Genomic DNA, 22,912 nt, shown 5'->3' on the forward strand with positions numbered 1-22,912 from the left:
TTTAGGAATCCAGCTGGTGTCAGAGAATTGCTTGGCGGTGTGGGAAAAAAAAAATTGGAATTGTGGGTGCAGAACCCTTAAATAGTACTCTAAAAAGTTTGAGAATGTTTATTTGTACTAATACTTGCTGAGAGATTCACATGAACCTACCTTTTGTTTAAGTCCCCCCCCCAAAAAAAATAATAGATGTAGAAAAAAGGAAACTAAAAAGCTAAAAGGAATTGGGAAAGGCATAGTTATAAAACCTTGGAATTTTTATTTTGGTCCTATTTTTGTTGACATAAGTTATCGATGTTACAGCTTAGATCTTCCCAAATTGTCAGAGGTAGAGGGCTTTAGAAAACACAAAGGATGAAAGGAAGATGGACTGAAACCCTGCACATGAGGATTGAAACCCTGCACCTGAGAACTGAAACAGCAGACCTTGGACCTCTTTCTAACTCTGGAAATTGAGGTTCTCATAGGTTCCCATAGAGTGACATGTTTCTTTCCTGAAAGGTGGAGTCCCTATCCACAAGGCAGCATCTGCTCTGTTGTGTGAGTACTCAGACTGCTACCGCTAAATGCTCTGCCTGTACTGCGTGGCAATAGGCATGGTCCTAAACAGTTTTTATTGTCAGATGATGGAATTCTTTTCTTACACTAATCATAGTATTGTATGTCTTAGAAAATGTAGCATATACCATTGGTCCAAAAATAAGAAACAGTTCGTTACTATGATGCTGATAACTTGAGACCAGCAGCAGGAGGCAGAAGGATGGAGGGCACATAACAAAAGAAATAGAAGGAAAGCTTAAAGCACTGAAGGCACCCTACTGGGAACAAATGGTCAGATGATTAGAGCTCTGCAGATACCTTAAAGAGCAAAACATTTCTAATGTAGCAGAATAATTTTCTAATTCAGGACCACGGTTGCTCTAAATCCTAAACTTCAACAGACTGGCACAGTAGAAATAAGACAATTCAAGGCCTCTTTTTTTTTGGTAACTGAATTCATCATATCACATTTGGCTAAAATAAATAATAAGACCGGAAAACTCAATTCAGTTACTCATTCAAATAGATTTCAGAATATAAATCATTAACCTTATAAATCAAATATACATATACACATATATGTATGTATGTGTAAATAAATAAATAAAACTTGTGGTCCTCATCCTTTTTTATAGCCCAACACTACTGAGGATTAAAACACTTTCACTTTCCAATCAGAACAGGAGCTCACTGTGCAGTAATTCTCAAACTGAAAAGGAAGCAGAGCAAAATCTGAAAAAACCTTCCAGATGATTCTGACGCTTCCCTCTAGGAAGACATGATCCATATCTCTCCACTGAGAATCACTGGAAATCTAGTATATATATGACTCCTTTAATTCTTCTATTTAATAATGTATGCTTAGAAAATACAAACTTATCTAGAGAGTCCAGGTTTCTCAAATTAGGGTAACGTGCACCCTCGGGGGATGCAGCCATATGCTAGAGAGAGTTTAAAGTCATTTGATAAATGTGGCACAGCTTCCTGGAGAATTTTACTCAGAGTAAGACATTTAATATAATATTTTATAATACAATGAACACAAAGAAGTTAGAAAGCAAAATTCACAGAAACCTTAGGATAAATCAAGAGAATACAAAGAAATTGGGGACTTATGGCTGACACTTTAAGACTGTTCCCAGACCTCTTGAGAACATGCTCATAGTTTGCTGCAATAGGAGAAATTGCTGAAATAGTGTGAGAAACACTAGAAGCATAACATCATCAGGAAGGTGAATCTTCCTTGAATGGAAGTAGAGAAAGGGAGGAGGTTGGGGGAAGGAGACTGGCAGGGCGGGGGGATGTCGCGGGGCAGGGGGAGGGGAAGAAAAGAGGAGGGAGGACCTGAGGAAGATCTGGACAGATAACAATGCAATATTACTTTTTATGTGGCTATTGTTGTTGATTATTTGTGTCAATTTCCCTTCTGACTGCACTTACGAATAAGAGGTAGTTGTTTTTCTTAATCTTAATTCTAATGGGATATACAATAAAATGCTTTTTCTAAAACATATTATTCAAGACACAAAAAAGTACATAAAAATCAGGTACTATGTCTAGGTAATGAGATTCTGAATTATTCGGATTTTCTATTTTCTGTAATTTCCAAACTTGTATTATGATATGCATTACTTTTAATAACAAGAAAAAAATTAACAAAAATGCATTATCTAAAATAAATTGTATACATAAGCATGTGTAGTCCCAAAAATGTGTGATGCAATATCCCACCACCTGGAACATCCTTATTCTTTTTTTTTTTTAATACATCTGTATTAGAGTATAATTGCTTCACAATGCTGTTAGTTTGTTGTACAACAAAGTGAATCAGCCACATGCATACACATATCCCCATATCCCCTCCCTCGAGCCTCCCTCCCACCCTCCCTATCCCACCCCTCTAGGTCATTGCGAAGCCCCAAGCTGATCTCCCTGTGCTATGCGGCTGCTTCCCACTAGCTAGCTATTTTACATTTGGTAGTGTATATGTGTCAATGCTACTCTCACTTCACCCCAGCTTCCCCTCACCCCTGTGTCCTCAAGTCCATTCTCTATGTCTACATCTTTATTCCTGTTCTGCCACTGGGTTCATTAGTACCTTTTTTTTTTTTTTTTAGATTCCATACATATGCATTAGCATACGGTATTTGTTTTTCTTTTTCTGACTCACTTCACTCTGTATTACAGGTCCATCCACACCACTACAAATAGCTCAATTTTGTTTCTTTTTATGGCTGAGTAATATTCCATTGTATATATGTGCCACATCTTCTTTATCCATTCATCCGAAGATGGGCACTTAGGTTGTTTCCATCTCCTGGCTATTGTAAATAGAGTTGCAATGAACACTGTGGTACATATCTCTTTTTTTTTGTTTGTTTTGTTTTGTTTTGTTTTGTTTTTTCTTTTTGCGGTACGCGGGCCTGTCACTGTTGGGCCTCTCCCGTTGCGGAGCACAGGCTCCAGATGCGCAGGCTCAGCAGCCATGGCTCATGGGCCCAGCCACTCCGCGGCATGTGGGATCTTCCCAGACTGGGACATGAACCCGCGTCCCCTGCATCGGCAGGCGGACTCTCAACCACTGCACCACCAGGGAAGCCCCATATCTCTTTTTGAATTAAGGTTTTCTCAGGGTATATGCCCAGTAGTGGGATTGCTGGGTCATATGGTAGTTCCATTTTTAGTTTTTTAAAGAACCTCCATACTGTTCTCCATAGTGGTTGTATCAATTTACATTCCCACCAACAGTGCAGGAGGGTTCCCTTTTCACCACATCCTTTCCAGCATTTATTGTTTCTAGATTTTTTGATGATGGCCATTCTGACCCATGTGAGGTGATATCTCATTGTAGTTTTGATTTGTATTTCTCTAATAATTAGTGATGTTGAGCATCTTTTCATATGCCTCTTGGCTATCTGTATGTCTTCTTTGGTGAAATGTCTATTTAGGTCTTCCGCCCTTTTTTTTTTTTTTTTGATACTGCTCTCTTACACTGACTCTGGGCTTGGCCATGTGACCTACTTTGGCCAATGCCGCCCATAGTTTAATAGTTTGTTTTTTTGATATTGAGCTCTATGAGCTGTTTGTGTATTTTGGAGATTAATCCTTTGTCCCTTGGTTTGTTTGCAAATATTTTCTCCAATTCTGAGGGATGTCTTTTCGTCTTGTTTATGGTTCCCTTTGCTGTGCAAAAGCTTTTAAATTTAATTAGGTCCATCTGTTTATTTTCGTTTTTATTTTCATTACTCTAGGAGGTGGATCAAAAAAGATCTTGCTGTGGTTTATGTCAAAGAGTGTTTTTCCTATGTTTTCCTCTAAGAGTTTTATAGTGTCTGGTTTTACATTTAGGTCTTTACTCCATTTGGAGTTTATTTTTGTGTATGGTGTTAGGTAGTGTTCTAAGTTCATTCTTCTACAGGTAGCTGTCCAGTTTTCCCAGAACCACTTATTGAAGAGGCTGTCTTTTCTCCACTGTATGTTCGTGCCTCCTTTGTCATAGATTAGTTGACCATAGGTGCGTGGGTTTATCTCTGGGCTTTCTATCCTGTACCATTGTTCTATATTTCTGTTTTTGTGCCAGTACCATACTGTCTTGATTACTGTAGCTTTGCAGTATAGTTTGAATTTGGGAGCCTGATTACTCCAGCTCTGTTTTTCTTTCTCAAGATTGCTTTGGCTATTTGGGGGCTTTTGTGTTTCCATACGAATCGTAAAACTTTTTGTTCTTGTTCTGTGAAGAATGCCATTCGTAGTTTGATAGAGGTTGCATTGAATCTGTAGATTGCTTTGGGTAGCATAGTCATTTTCACAGTATTGATTCTTCCAATCCAAGAACATGGTCTGTTTCTCCATCTGTTTATGTCATCTTTGATTTCTTTCATCAGTATTTTATAGTTTTCTGAGTACAACTCTTCACCTCCTTAGGTAGGTTTATTCCCAGGTATTTTATTCTTTTTGTTGCAATGGTAAATGGGATTGTTTCCTTAATTTCTCTTTCTGATTTTTCATTATTAGTGTATAGAAATGCCACAGATTTCCATGTATTAATTTTGTATCCTTACTAAATTCATTGATTTGGTTCTAGTAGTTTTAGTAGTTTTCTGGTGGCATCTTTAGGATTTTCTATGTATAGTATCATGTCATCTGCAAACAGTGACAGTTTTACTTCTTCTTTTCTAATTTGTATTTCTTTTTCTTCTCTGACTGCCGTGGCTAAGACTTCCAAAACTGTGTTAAGTAAGAGTGGCAAGAGTGGACATCCTTGTCCTGTCCCTGATCTTAGTGGAAATGCTTTCAGTTTTTCGCCATGTAGTATGATGTTTGATGTGGGTTTGTCATACATGGCCCTTATTATGTTGAGGTAGGTTCCCTCTATGCCCACTTTCTGGAGAGTTTTTATCATAAGTCAGCATTGAATTGTGTCAAAAGCTTTTTCTGCATCTTTGAGATGATCATATGGTTTCTATTCCTTAATCTGTTAATATGGTGTATCACATTAATTGCTTTGTGTGTATTGAAGAATCTGTGCCATCCCTGGGATAAATCCCACTTGGTCATGGTGTATGATCCTTTTAATATGTTGTTTGCTAGTATTTTGTTCAGGATTTTTGCATCTATGTTCATTGGTGATATTGGTCTATAATTTTCTTTTTTTGTGATATTTTTCTGATTTTGGTACCAGGGTGATGGTGCCCTCGTAGAATGAATTTGGGAGTGGTCCTCCCTTTGCAATTTTTTGGAAGAGTCTGAAAAGGATTGGTTTTAGCTCTTCTCTAAATATTTGATAGAATTTGCCTGTGAAACCATCGAGTCCTGGACTTTTGTTTGTTGGAAGATTTCTAACTACAGTTTCAATTTCATTACTTGTGATAGGTCTGTTTATATTTTCTAATTCTTCCTGGTTCAGTCTTAGAAAATTGTACCTTTCCCAAATTTGTCCATTTTTTCCAGGTTGTCCACTTTATTGGCATCGAGTTGCTTGTAGTAGTCTCTTAGGATATATTGTACTTCTGCAGTGTCTGTTGTAACTTCTCCTTTTTCATTTCTAATTTTATTGACTTGAGTCCTCTCCCTCTTTTTCTTGATGAGTCTCCCTAATGGTTTATCAACTTTATCTTCTCAAAGAACCAGCTTTTAGTTTTATTGATATTTACTATTGTTTTCTTTGTTTCTATTTCATTTATTTCTGCTCTGATCTTTATGATTTCTTTCCTTCTACTGACTCTGGGTTTTCTTTGTTCTTCTTTCTCTAGTTGCTTTAGGTATAGGGTTAGATTGTTTATTTGAGATTTTTCTTGTTTCTTGAGGTGAGATTGAATTGCTATAAACTTCCTTCTTAGAACTGCTTTTGCTGTATCCCATAGGTTTTGGGTCGTTGTGTTTTCGTTGTCATTTGTTTCTATGTATTTTTTTATTTCTTCTTTGATTTCTTCAGTGATCTCTTGGTTATTCAGTAGTGCACTGTTTAGCCTCCATGTATTCATGTCTTTTACAGTTTTTTTTTCCTGTAATTGATTTCCAATTTCATAGCGTTGTGGTCAGAAAAGATGCTTGATACAATTTCAATTTTCTTAAATTTTCCGAGGTTTGATTTGTGACCCAAGATGTGATCTATCCTGGAGAATGTTCCGTGTGCACTTGAGAAGAAACTGTATTCTGCCACTTTTGGGTAGAATGTTCTATAAATATCAATTAAATCTATCTGGTCTATTGTGTCATTTAAAGCTTTGTTTCCTTATTTATTTTCTGTTTGGATGATCTGTCCATTGGTTTAAGTGGGGTGTTAAAAGTCCCCTACTATTATTGTGCTACTGTCGATTTCCCCTTTCATGGTTGTTAGCATTTGCCTTATGTACTGAGGTGCTCCTATGTTGGGTGCATAAACATTTATAATTGTTATATCTTCTTACTGGATTGATCCCTTGATCATTATGTAGTGTCCTTCCTTACCTCTTATAACAGTCTTTATTTTAAAGTCTATTTTATCTGATACGAGTATTGCTACTCCAGCTTTCTTTTGATTTCCATTTGCATGGAGTATCTTTTTCCATCCCTTCACTTTCAGTCTGTATGTGTCCCTAGGTTTGAAGTGCGTCTCCTGTAGACAGCATATATATGGGTCTTGTTTTTGTATCCATTCAGCCAGTCTGTGTGTTTGGGTTGGGGCATTTAATCCATTTACATTCAAGGTTATTATCAATATGTATGCTCCTTTACCATTTTCTTAATTGTTTTGGTGTGTTTTTGTGGGTCTTTTTCTTCCCTAGTGTTTCCTGCCTAGAGAAGTTTCTTTAGCATTTGCTGTAAAGCTGGTTTGGTGGTGCTGAATTCTCTTAGCTTTTGTTTGTCTGAAAAGCTTTTGATTTCTCTGTTGAATCTGAATGAGATCCTTGCTGGGTAGAGTAATCTTTTTTTTTTTTTTTTTTTTTTGTGGTATGTGGGCCTCTCACTGTTGTGGCCTCTCCCATTGCAGAGCACAGGCTCCGGACGCGCAGGCTCAGTGGCCGTGGCTCACGGGCCCAGCCGCTCCACGGCATGTGGGATCTTCCCGGACCGGGGCACGAACCCATGTCCCCTGCATCAGCAGGCGGACTCTCAACCACTGCGCCACTAGGGAAGCCCCTAGAGTAATCTTGATTGTAGGTTTTTCCCTTTCATGACTTTAAGTATATCCTGCCACTCCCTCCTGGTCTGCAGAGCTTCTGCTGAAAAATCAGCTGATAACCTTACAGGGATTCCTTTGTATGTTATTTTTTATTTTTCCCTTTGCTGCTTTTAATATTTTTTCTTTGAATTTAATTTTTGTTATTTTGATTAATATCTATCTTGGTGTGTTTCTCCTGGGGTTTATTCTCTGTGTTTCCTGGACTTGGGTGGCTATTTCCTTTCCCATGTTAGGGAAATTTTCCACTATAATCTCTTCAAACATTTTCTCAGACCCTTTCTTTTTCTCTTCTTCTTCTGGGACCCCTATCATTTGACTGTTGGTGTGTTTAGGGTTCTCCCAGAGGTCTCTGCGATTGTCTTCAATTCTTTTCATTCTTTTTTCTTTATTCTGTTCCTCAGCAGTTATTTCCACCACTTTGTCTTCCAGCTCACTTATTCTTTCTTCTGCCACAGTTATTCTGTTATTGACTCCTTCTAGTGTATTTTCCATCTCAAGTTATTGTGTTGTTCATCACTGTTTGTTTGTCCTTTAGTTCTTCTAGATCTTTGTTAAACATTTCTTGTATTTTCTCAATCCATGCCTCCATTCTATTTCCAAGATTCTGGATCATCTATACTATCATTACTCCAAATTGTTTTTCAGGTAGATTGCCTATTTCCTCTTCATTTATTTGGTCTTGTAGGTTTTTACCTGCTCCTTCATCTGTGATATGTTTTTTTGCTGTCTCTCTCTTTTTTTTTTTGGTGGTTAGGATTGTGTTCCTGTCCTACTGGTTGTTTGGCCTGAGGCTTCCAACAGTGGAGTTTGTAGGCTGTTAGGTAGACCTGGGTCTCAGTGCCGAGATGAGGACCACTGGGAGACCTCCGATGAACAGTCCTTGGGGTTTGAGGTTCTCTGTTAGTCCAGTGGTTTGGACTCGGAGCTCCCCCTACAGGAGCTTTGGCTTGACGGCCCCCAGCTCATGAACCAAGATCCCACAAGCCACATGGGGTGGCAAAAAAAAAAAAAAAAAAAAAAAAAAGAATAACAAAGAGTAAAAAATAAAATTAGACTAGGAAACTAACAGATATGTTAGAAAGACTATAAAAAAATAAAAATATAGATGAAACAACAACAACCGGAAGGTAAAACAGAACCACAATAACTTTAAAAAAAATGTGGAAAAAGCCTTAGCTATGGTAGGCAGGGCCTAGGGAGGGATGGGGTTTGGGCAGTGGGTGGGGCCTATGCTTAGGACCCACAGGGCTGGAAAAGGCCCTGGGGGGTGTGGGGCTTAGGCTCAATGGAACAGAAGGGGTCCAGGCGTGCCTCTGGTCTCAGAGGGTGGGAGACCCGGCCTGGGAGCCCAGCAGGCTTTGTGGGCCCTAGTGGGTGAGGCAAACACCCTCTGCTCCTCTCCCACTCCTGCTCCTCCGGTCCTGGAGGTCCCCTCCTGCCTGCCTCTCCTGTTCTCCCCCAGGAGGGCCTCCCTCCTATGCCCCCAGGACCCACGTGGCCTGGAGGGTTCTTTGGAGGGCAGGGGACCTGATCTGGGAGCTCAGCAGGTTTCCCAGGCTTGAGTGGGCAGGGCAATACCCTTATTCTTTATAGCAATCATTCATCTGACATAGACATAATGCCTTAGGGAAGCACCCCTCCTCTTATCCTTAGCACAAATGCAATCAATAGCTTTATCATATTTATCTCCACATGAAATCCCAGTTTGCCCTTTCAAAGAAAATGCAGGCAAAGTCCAGTCTTTGAAAAACAAGAACTATTTGCAATGTGATATTGAGGACTGAGAAGCCTGATTCCTTCTCAGTTAATAAATGGTAAATTAATGGATCAATAAAGCACTTAACCAGCAGAGCACAATGACAATGCTGGCTTTGCTGATCCAAAGATAGACTATTTACGGCAAAAGAAACTGCCTCACTTCAGTGATAAGTAGATGCAATAGAGGAAAAGAAACGCACAGGTTCTAGATTTCTCTCCTCTTCTGGGGGTTTTTTAGCAGCATTGGTAGAGGGGAAAAAAAAATTACATTGCACGCATCCTTTGGAGAACAGAACCAAAAAAATAAAGATCAAATAAAGAGAATTAGTTGAAGAAACTTCAGAGTTTTAGGCTGTTTTCACCACTTATAAGATACTAGGATGACTCAGGAGTGCCCCTTGGTCGGCTACCCCAGGGGACCTGAGGCAGTGTGAGGCAGCATGGTTGCTCAGCCACTGTGCTGCCTGATACCAATGTCATTTCTTCCAGGTGCTCATCAGCCCACAAGGTAAACTGGCAATGTCTAAGCTTCTCGATGCCTCCTAAAAAGCTCAATGAAAAAGGTAAGCAACATTTCCTTTTTGCCATAACAGGACAAAGCATCATAAAGGAAACAGAAGTTCTATTAACATAGAAGTAACATTGAGTACAATACAAGAATGAAGAAAAATGCGATAATTATAAGCAAACGCAGTGTGTCACTGAGGTACATGTAAAACCACTTTCATTTACATGATGCTTTACAAAACATTCTCACAATTACCTCATTAAAATCTTAACAACACTGTGGGGTAGGCATTTTCACCATTTCACAGAAAAGAAAACAGGTTTAGAAAGGCCATACAAATGGTGTGTAGCAAAGCACCAACTAAAACAGCTCTTTTAAGTGCCATTTCCACCATGTTAGAGTTACAGCCAGGCAGCAGGTGTTGAGCTGCACCCCACAGGCCTGCAAGCCCTGTATCTGTCAAGCCTCAAGACTGAAGAAAGAGCCAAGGGACAGTGACAGAGACATCAGTGGTTTATTGGAAAGGGAACCTTACACGTCCGCAGCAAAAGGGTCCTGGAGCAACACCCACCGGTGCATGGCAGCCAGCAGGCAGGTCATGGCAGCAATCTTCACTACTAGGGGAAGAAGGAGGCTACCACTGATAGGGGAAATTGATGTCAGCTTGGCTCATCAGTTACCAGAGAAACCAGCAAATGGGGCACGTCCCTCACAGCCCCTCAGATTAATGACCATCACAAGGGCTGATGTTTCCCTTTAATAAACTAGCAGGTGGAGCTGTTCTGGCCTAAGAACTAGAATCACAAGCTGGGCCGGGGGGCAAGGCCATCCATGTGAGCAGGGTGTAGACGAAGCAGGGACTGGTCGAGCAGGGCATGTACAGACAGCAAGAGAACAGACATCTTGAGTGGTCTGACCATATACCAGGCAAGGCAAAAACAGTATAAAGTTGAAATTATCCTTGAAAGCTTCTTAAGATGCCCATAAATAAAGTACAGGATAATAGTTGTACTAGATGCAAAATAGCTAGATTTTTTTCTCTAGCATTGGGAGAGACTTCTATTTCTTCAGATTAATGTGAATGAAGCTACCTACATTTAGGGGTTATATTGTACCCCCAAAATTACTGTCCTTTTAAACATTAGAATCATAGTCAGTACAGCCTGAATGCAGTGAATGAGAAAAAGAGTGAGGGAACAACAGATTCACAAAGGCACACAGGGCATGGCTGAGCCAAAGGGCAAGCAGAATCACAGACACGTTAAAATTGTTCCATCTCCTGCATATGCAGCTGAATTTAAGTGAGTCAAGTAAACATGGATGTTCTGTGACTCTACTGTATTCTATATAGTTATATCAAATACCCATTCATTGACTCAGACATACACTGAATGCCTACTACGCTGGGTGCTAGGAGTGCAAGAGTGAACAAAACAGTTTTGTCTTCAGAGAGTTTGCATTTAACAGAAGCAATAATCAGATTAAGCAGATTTCATTCAATTTGGCAAACTTTTATTAAATGCCTATCATTGTGCTAACTTCTTGAGAAAACTGAGATAAATGTGCAAGGTACTGGCTCTACTGGAATTTATCTAGTAAAGAGAGAAAACAAAGTGCCGCTATAAGAGTTTAGCATAAGAAATCACTCCTGTCTGAAAGGAATCAGAAGAGACTGTGGCATCTGAGTTGGGCCTTCAATTTCATAAGACAAGCAGCATTATGAAACACAGGCATACCAGGCAGGACAAGCTGGAAGAAGTGCTAGGAGTCCAATTTGACTGCACTGAGGGGTACTTATGGAACACGTAAGTACAACTGAGAATGAAAGGAGATAATTAAAAGAGGGAAAGCAAGAATTCATCCACTTCTCTCCATCTCCACTGCTTATATCCAAGTCAAGACCATCATCATTCCTTGCCTAGGAAGATGCTATCTCCCAGCCTCCCTTGCAGTTAGAATTGAGCCAATGTGAATGGGTTCTGGTCACAGGGGTATATGCCCAAGTGTTTAGATCACTTCCAGGCCTGGTCTGAAACCCCTAAACCATCATCCATACTTGCTCTTCCCTTTCCTGATGACTGTAAAGGCCATGGATTAAAGACAACAGTGTCAGAATATGGGTGGAGCCTGGATGTTCAAGATACAACTTGAGAGTTGCCCAGGAGAGAGCCCAACTTAACTACACTGTTTTGTGAGCAAAAAATAAACCTTTGTGGTGTTAAGACACTGATTTTTAAAATATTTCTCTCTTTCTAAGGCATAGCTCAGCCTCTCTCAATACCTTCCTAAGTAGTCTCTATTCTCTGCCTCATTTGAACACACACAGCTACAAAAGCAATCCTCTTCAAACACAAATTGGATCACCATGCTCCTGTTTATTAGACTCCAAGGCTTCCTGTTGCACTAGAATAAAATCAAACTCCTTAACAAGGCTGACAAGGCCCTGTATCACCTGGCCTCTGCCTTACTTTCCAATCTTGTCTCAAACCACTTTCTCCCCTCATTTGCTACATTCTAGCCACTTGTCTTCTTTCCGTTCTTTTCTCACATCAGAGCCTATGCTCATGTTCTTCCTTTTGCTTGTAACCTTCTTTCTCTTGTCTTTGCTCTCCACATGGCCAATACAGTCCCATTTTTTAGGGCTCAGCTGAAATGGCAGCTTAAGGGAGAGAGACCTTCCCTCCCATTTTATTTTATGGGATGTTCCCCCTTGTTACTCTAGCTCAACCTCTTGTTTGTTTGCTTCACAAGCAGCCCATCTGTGCCTTCCGAAAATTTTAACTTTGTCATTATTAGAGTCAGGGGATCCTAAAACAGCTCTAAGTCCCCCAAAGCAAGAGGCAAGCCTGCTAAATTTTGATGTAATCTCTGTATAAATAGTCCCATTCCTAAACCTGGAAAGTATATTAACAAGATTAATGACATTTAGTTGGCTTTGGATTTCCTCACTCATATCCTCTGATTTTAGCAATGCTGTGTCAGTGTGTGAACTGGCTGATATACACATTTTAGTTTCAGGCTCACCAATGGTGTGTATATTTATGGGTTTCATTAGTCTTCTCAATTTGCTAAATGATGCTTGACATAATCTGACACTCTAATAAAGATACCTTTTTTTGTTCTTATGTCAGGATCATGTGATCCTATTAGTTACTGACAATAATTTCTGATAATTTTTCATGTAACTTTTTAGTTCTTTCCCTGAAATTTTATTAGCCACTCATGTTAGTATTTACTTAACAGTGCCTGCTGTGTTTGTGGCCACCTCTCTATGGAAGCATGTTGGTAAACTAGAAAGAGCTTGGGCCTTTTTGAATGAGTCAGAAATGGGTTCAGATACCACCTCTAGCACCACTAGTTTTCCGAGGCAACATGTCTAAATTAAGTTTTTGTAAGAGAGGGATAATACTACTACCCAGGTGTTACTGTGACAACGCTGTGTATCATTACTGTGATAATAATGTGTAAAGGTACCAAGGGTTCTTCTTTATCTAATCTGATGCTGCTATCTTAGTTTCCCATTAACTAGTAACAGTGTCACCTACAGGAGGAGTCCTGTGGTGGAATTCAAGGTTGATAAGATTTTCCTAGGCACCCCTCAGAAATATCTCCCTTTCTCAAAACACTTCAAGAGGATTTATTTAAATTATAAGGTGGCAACAATAAGATCGAATGTTTTAATCACTATCTACATTTCTGAAAATGTTGACCCAGCGCTTTTTTTAAACTTTTAATTTGAAATAATTATAGACTCATAGGAAATTGTAAAAATAGTGCAAAGAAGTCTCCTTCACCCAGTTTGCCTCAACAGTAACATCTTAAATAACTAGAGTACAATGTCAAAAACAGGAAAATGACATTGCTACAACCCAGACAGTTTATCAAATTTCACCAGTTTTACATGTACTTGTGTGTGTATAGCTCTATACAATTTTATCACCAGAGAAGATTCATGGCCCAGCACTCGTCTCTTATAGTTGATATACTCTTTCAAAATCTAATAACAAAAACAATCCACAGGTTCTATATCTCAGGATTCAACCAACTAGATCAAAAATATTAAAAAATCCAGGAAGTTCCAAAAAGCAAAACTTACGAGCAACTATTTACATAGCATTTACACTATATTAGGTATTATAAGTAATGTAGAGATTACTTAAAGTATACGAGAGAATGTGCATAAGTTATATACAAATATTATGTCATTTTATATAAGGGACTTGAGAACCCATGATCCCCAGGGGTCCTGGAACCAATCCCCTGCAGATATTGAGGGCTGACTGTATTCATAATAAGATATCTGCTTTAATCTTGACTATAATTCTAACATCTTCACCTTCAGTTTAACAGACAGAAAACAGTATTTATGCACTCATGAGAGCTGATTTTTCTTATATTTCCTGAGTAGGACATTATTAGGCAAAGTTTCAATTCAATCTTCCTAACATTTGTTGAAAATTTAGGTGCCAGGCACAGTGCCAGGGTAGTATGGAATAAAAAAACAAAATAAGACATGTCTGTACCCCCAGGATTTAAAAGCAAGGAGGTAAGACAGACATACATAAATACTAAGTATAAATTTGGGTGTAATTTCCCAAAACACCATAAAGCTTTCCAAAAGCAAGTGTCAGCCTTTATTCAACCTGAGACATGCATAAAAGATTCCCAGTAGAGAGCAAACAGCTCTCCTCTCTAGGTCTGCACATGCTGTCAGAGTGAGCACTAGCAGGTTACTGGTAATGTGCTGGCCATATGCAACTTGTTAAGATAATGTTCTCTGGCAAGAAACTATGATGTTTAAGGATTCACAAACACAGACATTCACAGTGAAAGTGGCTTTGGAAAACAGCATCATTTAACACTTTGATTATAAAATATATTTACTTTGGTCTTGTCTCAGAATATATAAAGTTGGAGACATACTGTTATTTGACCTTTGATAACACTAGGGAAGCAGTCACACTAAGTACTGGTATGCTTGCTGTTGGAGTAGGTTTGTTGTTGTTGTTAACTACACTGGTTGTTCCATAAAGAATTTAAAATTCCAAAAGAACAGTAATTAAAGTCATATTCAGAATTCCAAACTGTAAAATTAACCATCAGTTCACAAGAACATTCAGATTCAAAGTAGAGGGGACTTCCCTGGTGGCGCAGTGGTTAAGATGCGCTCCCAATGCAGAGGGTCCAGGTTTGATCCCTGGTCAGGGAACTAGATCCCACATGAATGCCACAACTAAGAGTTCACATGCCGCAACTAAGGAGCCCACATGCCGCAATTAAGACCCGGTGCAACCACATAAATAAATAAAATAAAAATTAAAACAAACAACGTAGAGTAATTTTTCTCAAAATGAAGACTGCAGCAGAGCATTGTGAGGAAAGCAAGAGACAGAAACTGCAAAGGTCAGATCTTTTTGGAACGTGACATCACATTGATACTAGTCATCAGAATACACGCGTCACTTACGCCAACATCTTTTTCCCAATTATCCTTCTCCCATCTACCTGTCCTCTGCTCCCACTCACTGCTTATGGAAAATCAGAGAGCAAAAAAGAAGCAGATTATTTATAGAATCTGTGAAACAATGAAAATGTTATGCCTGCTCTCTCTCTTCCTAAAATAGGGAAATTACTATATTTTGTTTTGTTATCAGGTGACAGAAACACAGAGATTCCCCTTAGAGAATGTTCAACTGAAAAACCTGAGAACAATACTTTGTTAATTTAAATTAAATTAATTATGGGTCTAAGTTTCAAACTTTAGCTGGTGAACATTAGTCTTCTTTAGATTGTGGGCATAACTAAGCAGAGAATGTAATTAAAATTTTTTTTGCTATGTAAGCTTTAATATTCACATGCAAACTTTGTCAATCAAAAAATTATTAGCACCCAAGATGAAAGTTGTAACAATTCCTAGCTCCTCCTGAATCTAGCCTTACAAGTAAAATTTCATTATTTTATTGCAAGTAACATGAACTCCTGCATTTTAGAAAACCCATATAAAATATAAATGAGAACATATTCCAAAGTGACTCATATACAATGTATTTCCTCCATTTGTTAGCCTATACAGTTTATAACTCAAATAGCCATATAGAAAAGAATAACACAGGCTCACCTACTTAAGGTCTCTAAGGACCCAAGGCTGTATGTTGCCTCTCTGCTTTATATTCTGTATATATTATACAAAAGCTGCATTTTCACAAAGAACTAGTTATTATATGCAAAAAAGTTCACTGTGCTGTAGACAATCTTTTAGTCTTTTGACACTGACAACACTTTAGAATATGAAACTTTCATTAACAGGCAGTAAAGCCTATATGTTGTCCTTTGTAGATAAAAATGATACACTAATATATATTTTATTATTATTAATCAATGTGTGCCTTGCATTTATATTTTCAGTGGTAGTGATTATCTTGCATTAAGCTCTGACCAAGTTCCCCCTGAGAGCAACAGAATCTTCTGAAATCTAGCTGGTTGGGGTTAGGGATGCAATTTGTGGTAATCCTAGTCACCTTTGTAAGGCCTTATTAACTGATGCTCTGAGGAAATGTTTCACTCACCACAGACAAAACGGAGCCAGTAATTTTCACTGACTGCTGTCCCACAGCGTATTAACATACAATATGCAGCCCTCAAGCCCTCGACAGACACATTACCTAGTTGGACATTTCCTTCTGGTCAATAAATTAGCTATAGGATTTTCATAATTTGAACTATCAGCAATTCTATACACCAGAAGAACCACAGCAGCAACAGTTAAAATGTTACATGATGAACAAACCTAAAACTCTAATGAAGTATGTTCGTCCAGAAGGGAGGAAACACACACACGTGCGCTCACGTGCGGACGTGGACCCTGTCATCATCAGTCAATTTAACCACATTTCTCAGGATGTATTAAAATAGTATTATTCTAGGGACTTCCCATACTCATTTACAGCACCCTCAACAGTACAATGAGTGAAGACAAACTAAATGAGAGAGAAGAATTAACCCACAGAACTCACAAAGATGATTACCTGGTAGTCTGGTTTTGTAAAATAATCCAAAGAGGAGATGTGGTCCAGAAAGATGCTGAATTCTGGAGGGAGATGTTTCAACATAAGCCTGTGGTCATACCTCTCCTTAATAGAGCCCACTTGTTCCTGGGAAGTAAAGAGAAAAGGAACTGAACTCAATTTCTCTTGGCAGCTACACATTAAGAGCCTCTCAGTAACAGTCTCAAGGGTATGTACTACAGAATGAGACAGTGGGTAATTAAGCATAAAGCAAGAACTGAGCTCTTACTAATAGCTAACAGCTTCATGCACACTGCTTTAAGGCGGCAGGGGGAGGGGACTGTAGTGCAGAACCAAAGGGGTAACACAGTTCTGCATCAGTGAACACACAGCTCCCCAAGAGAAAGAGCTGACCTTAAATCTGGTCTACTTTTCTTTATCAACACATGCATTTATAGTTTTCAAATTGAACAATATGTGACAATTAAAAACTAAAAGCCTAATTGACTTATAAAAAAGAAAAAAAGAGAACTAGTAAAAATAAAACCTAAGAGGGAGGGCTAGAAGTCAAATCAGAAATGACAATTGTACTTAAATTTGTATCTATTCTCCATGTACATAAAAAAAGTCATAACATTAATTACATCTCTAATATCAGCACATAGAAAGAAAAATATACATATTGGGATACAGTGAAAATGTTTGTAACTTTTAATTCTTATGCATAAGTATAATCTCAACAAAAACGCCTACCCAGAAATTTTTACTCCTTCCCCTACCAAAACTAACATTTCCATTTCTTTTTTAAAGGCTTTATTTTTTTTTAAATATTTATTTATTTATTTATTTGGCTGTGCCAGGTCTTAGTTGTGGCATGCGGGATCTTTAGTTGCAGCATGCAGGCTCTTAGCTGTGGCATGTGGGATCTAGTTCCCTGACCAGGGATCGAACCCGGGCCCCCTGAATTGGAAGCATGGAGTCTCTTTGTTTTTGTTTTTGTTTTTTTTGCGGTACACAGGCCTCTCACTGTTGTGGCCTCTCCCGTTGCGGAGCACAGGCTCCGGAGGCACAGGCTCAGTGGCTATGGCTCACGGGCCCAGCCGCTCCACGGCATGTGGGATCTTCCCGGACCGGGGCACGAACCCGTGTCCCCTGCATCGGCAGGCGGACTCTCAACCACTGCACCACCAGGGAAGCCCCGGGAGCATGGAGTCTTAACCACTGAACCACCAGGGAAGTCCTAACATTTCCATTTCCAAAATTACCTTGTCCTTTATTTTTCTCCAAGGCAGCTGACCAACCACAAATTCCACCAACATGTAGAATAAGGACCAAAGGTCATCATGTCTTCCCATTTCCTTCATAAGCAAAAGAGAATTCAGTCACATTACATTACCACTCCTTTTGAGTACATTACATTGTCTAAGGCCTAACTACTGTGTTTCATTTTCCTATAAAACTATCTAGTAGGTATATCTATGTACCTGTATAGCTATACAGCAATCTACATGACACAACAGATATACTGAAAAACTTTTGATACAAAGAACATCCCAAAACCCAGAAATGCTGGAAATAATTAAGAGCCCATTAATTAATAAATGAGTTCACTAATTAGTAAAGGAAGGTGGTTGCCAAGGGCTTTGAGGAAAGGGGAAAGGGGAATTAGTGTTTAGTGGGTGCAGAGTTTCAGTGTTGCAAAATGAAAAAGTTCTAGAAATCTGTTGCACAATAATATGAATATACTTAATACTACTGAACTGTATACCTAAAAATGGTTAAGGTGGTAAATTTAATGTTATGTGGGTGTTTTTGTTTTTTTTTTTTTTTGCGGTACGCGGGCCTCTCACTGTTGTGGCCTCTCCCGTTGTGGAGCACAGGCTCGGCACGCGCAGGCCCAGCGGCCGTGGCTCACGGGCCCAGCCGCTCCGCGGCACGTGGGATCTTCCCGGACCGGGGCACAAACCCGTGTCCCCTGCATCAGCAGGTGGACTCTCAACGCCTGCACCACCAGGGAAGCCCTGTTATGTGTTTTTTACTACAATAATTAAAAAAATAAATAAATAAATAAGCAAAGGAAATCTTAAGAGCCAAAATTAAAAGAAAGCTGGAAACATGAGAAGCAACCTAATACTGAAGCTCTGGCTTTGGCTATTTTGCGGGCATTTGTCATAGGTTTACCAACATGGGTTTTATCAATCATGAAGGGGACAGGTGTAAAAGCATTGAGCCTACACAAGACAGGATTTGTAACTTCCCCACCTCTATCCCCAACATATAGCTAGGACCCTCAAAGGACTATCTTTAGTGCAGTATTTGGTACGTATGTTATACTACAATAATTTTTTCTGTAAAATTTGACCACTATCAAAAAGATAAAGTGAGTGGTTAAAAAAAATTTGCCCTGAGAATCTGTTACCATAGGACTACCCCTCACTCAGATCTGGGGTTTAAATTTATATTGTTTGTGTGGTCCAGGAAACCAGGCCCAGAAATTAAGTGTTTTCTGGGTGATCCTGTCCTACAGTAATGACAGATGCAAATGAAAATCCTCTCAAGATACCCTTAAATTCAGACTTCATTGAATTCCTAGAGATAAAGCCCCACCAAATATAAGTTCATTACTTGAAATTATAAAATATATTAGAACGCAAGCTACCATAAACTAACGGCAAGAAAAACTATAAAGAGCAGAATTAGATATCCAAGAATTTCAGAATGGAATTATAAGATATAGAATATGAAATAAGATATTTAAAATGTTTTAAAAATAGAATCAAAGTCACAAGAAAGGAAGCATATTCTCTCCCCCCAAATAAAAAGACCAATTAGATTTATAAAAGGACTAAAAAGAACATTTAGAAATAAAAAGCACAAATATGTAATTAGAAACTGAATGGTTAGGGAATTCCCTGGCAGTCCAGAGCTTAGGTGCTTTCACTGCCAAGGGCCTGGGTTCAATCCCCGGTCGGGGAACTGAGATCCCACAAGCTGCGTGGCATGGCCAATACACCACCACCAACAACAACAACAACAAAAACCCACACTCAATGGACAAGGTTAAAAGCTGATCAAGCACACCAGAAAAAAAGAATTAATGAACTGGAAGACAGATTTGAAGAAATTATCTAGAATGCAAAAAAGAGACCAAAAGAGAAAATCTGAGAGTGAACTTAAAAGGCATGGAAGACATAACAAGAAAGTTTAATATGCATCAATTTGGAGATATGAAAATAAAGGTACAGAGAGAAAGGAAAAGAGGCAACATTTAAACAAGCAATGTCTGAGAATCTTCCAGAATAGATGAAAGATGTGAATGTTCAGGAAGCAAAACAAATCTCAAAACAAAGTAAATATAAAGAAATCCACACCAAGGCACATGCAGGACACCAAAGACAGAGAAGATATCAAAAGTAGTCAAGAAAAAAAGGACAAATTAAATACAAAGTAACAACAATACATGGACAAAGATCTCAGTAGCAACCATAGAACCAGAAGAAAGTAAAATAATTTCTTCAAAGTATTGACATAAAACAAATATTAACAAAGGATTAAAATGAAGGAAAACAATGAGATGAAGTAAACAGAGTTCATCAAGTATTTTGAAAAGTCCTTGTATTGTTTGGGAGTTATTTACATTAAAAGTTTAAGATTCTCTAAATAAACTTGCTTTTACTTAAAAAAAAAAGTTTAAGATTTAGGTACCCAAAAAATAGAAATGTAGTGTATTAAGTTTAGAAATTATCCAATCATGGTCGCAGAGTATGGAAGAAAGAAGTATATTTTAGAATTACCTGGGAATTCTTCTTAAATTAGACAAGACACTCTCAAGGTTCCACTAGTTGTACTCCTGTGTCACCACATACACTGACAATCACTGTTGTGAAGCTGTGTTACTGTGTAAAGCATTCTACTCCTCAGGTGTGTTGGGAGCAGAAATGAAGGGTAAGAACCACTGCTATACACTATCAAATTTCTCTACCAAGAATAATAAGCAGGTTAACAGAGCAACTGATAGAGTACTCTATGCTGGAAAGGCGTAGAAATGGCATAGAAAGGCATAGAAAAAAAAAAAATATATATATATATATATAAAATCTCTTTCTAGCAGCTATTTTGAAAATGTTTATATAGCTATTATGATCTCTGAAAATGTTTATGCTTATCTCAAAAAGAATGTCCTATTCCAAAGATTCCAATGTGGACATATTCTTTAATAGAATTAATTAGAAAGCATAGTACTTCTAAACTTTCGCAAGAATCTATCTGGAGGATGCGTACCTCTTTTCAAGGTAGAATAATTAACTAAATACCATAAAATAAAACAACACTGAATCAAACCAAATGAGTTAAAATGCTCAGCAGAGTGCTACACACTGATAAAAATACTTTTCCTATTTTCAATTTATAATCACATCCTAAGAAACCAAATTAACTGAAGCATAGCATATAAAACCACAGCATTCTCTTCCTATTACATTTAGCATTGGTCAAGTTATTATTATTTTTTAAATTTATTTATTTTTGGCTGCGTTGGGTCTTTGTTGCTGTGTGTGGGCTTTCTCTAGTTGCGGTGAGCGGCGGCTACTCTTTGTTTAGGTGCGCAGGCTTCTCACTGCAGTGGCTTCTCCTGTGGCGGAGCACAGGCTCTAGGCACGTGGGTTTCAGTAGTTGTGGCGCATGGGCTCAGTAATTGTGGCACACAGGCTTAGGTGCTCCGCGGCATGTGGGATCTTCCCAGACCAGGGCTCAAACCCATGACCCCTGCATTGGCAGTAGGATTCTTAACCACTGTGCCACCAGGGAAGTCCTGGTCAAGTTTTTATTAAAGCAGTTTTGGCTTCACAGAACAAGAATAAGGTAACAAAAGACCAAGAAAAGATTTCTATTTATTTAATCAAGGAATCACTTGTTATATTTTTCAACTCTGTCCAAACAAGTTCAACAGTTGAGAATCCATAAAGTACCCACCTTTCCTATTCATAACTAAGGTTCGGGATGAGGAAAAAAAATTTTAGAGCAAAACAAAAGGATCAAAGTTAAAAAAAGAGAGAGAGAAATTTTTTTAATTTAACCCAAGAGGAGAGGTATAATGTACTAAGATGAAAAAAAAATTTTAAGTTGCTATATTTTAGATCTTCATGAAAACAAGCGTGATGGAGAGGGGATATCACAGATTAGATGTATATTACAGAAAAAATGACCTCCTTCATTAGGTATTGATAGTATGAATTCCCAAATAACTTCTTGAAATAGAACACAGATATTTTCTTTCTTCAAAATTCTATAGTAAATTTAATACTTATATCTAATTAAGGACACAAGATTCTCCATAGACATATATATATAATTAGCCATTATATTTTCTGCCAAATTAAATTTTATTTTCTATGCAGCTACACACATCTATTATCTATCCACTATGCATCATACCATGCATTAGTATTTCTAACACCTTTCCTTCTGCTCCCAAGCACTTTCCACACCTCTGTACTCTAATGTAAAGAAGTCAATCTGATTCAAGCATCAGCATGCTTATACAGCCATGACTCTAGTTCAGATACCTACCCTGTTCCGATGAGCATTGATTGATGCGTAACGAACTGTCCCTCGAAAGCCTGCCACAGCTCGAGGCTACAAAACCAAGCAAAGAATAGTAACTGAGCTTTAAATAGCATAAGATTCAGCACACTTAAGCCCATGAAGTAGAAGGGAGAAACGTGTATTATTGTGAAGAAAACACTACTTAAATTTCTAACATTTTTAATAATTGTGAAATTATAAAAATTAGAGAGAATATCTCTAAATCATATGTTTAAAACATATTAGTTATCAATGAGTCCCATTTTAGTTATCGATGAATCCCATTTTTTCCTACCATTTTAAAATAAAGTAGGATTTATGACAAATAAACTCTGTACATTAGAAAACATAAAAGCTTTCATGACAAGCATCATAGTATATACATTAATATTCAGGCTCTGGTTACAAATAAGTATATTAAGACCATGAGGTCTAAGTAAAATAAGATGCCAACATCTTTGTGTCTTGGCTATATCATTCAAACTCAATTCAAAGATGGTGGCAACTTGTACCTCTCCCTGCACATGTAATTCACATATTCATAAACTTAAATTATTGGGTACTATTACCCCAAGAGTTCCCTTAATGCCCTTTATAGTCAATCCCCTTGACTCCCAGTTTCTGGCTGGCAACCTCTGATTTCTGTCCCTCCTTAGAACTCAGAATTGTCTAGTGTTTTAGGTTTAACTATTCTAATTACTGTGTAATGGTATCTCACTGTGGTTTTAATTTGCATTTCGCTAATAACTAAAGATGTTCAGAATTTGTTCATGTACTTATTTGCCATCTGTAGTATCTATTCTTTAATGAAATGCCTATCCAAATCTTTTGCTTATTTTTATAGGTTTGTTTTTTTAT

General features: G+C 38.3%; 1 protein-coding gene across 1 annotated transcript in view; it reads right to left on the reverse strand.

Moving 5' to 3' along the window:
- TTBK2 (tau tubulin kinase 2) overlaps positions 1-22,912 on the reverse strand; it is a 104,573-nt gene that overhangs the window by 29,887 nt on the left and 51,774 nt on the right. Inside the window, exons 6-8 of the mRNA XM_065871431.1 lie at positions 22,040-22,105; positions 17,737-17,829; positions 16,493-16,618 (exon numbers count right to left, since the gene is read on the reverse strand). Coding sequence (XP_065727503.1) covers positions 16,493-16,618; positions 17,737-17,829; positions 22,040-22,105 — 285 coding nt within the window. The remainder of the gene's footprint in view (positions 1-16,492; positions 16,619-17,736; positions 17,830-22,039; positions 22,106-22,912) is intronic.

This window comes from Phocoena phocoena, chromosome 2, assembly GCF_963924675.1.
Source record: "Phocoena phocoena chromosome 2, mPhoPho1.1, whole genome shotgun sequence".
NCBI lineage: Eukaryota > Metazoa > Chordata > Mammalia > Artiodactyla > Phocoenidae > Phocoena > Phocoena phocoena.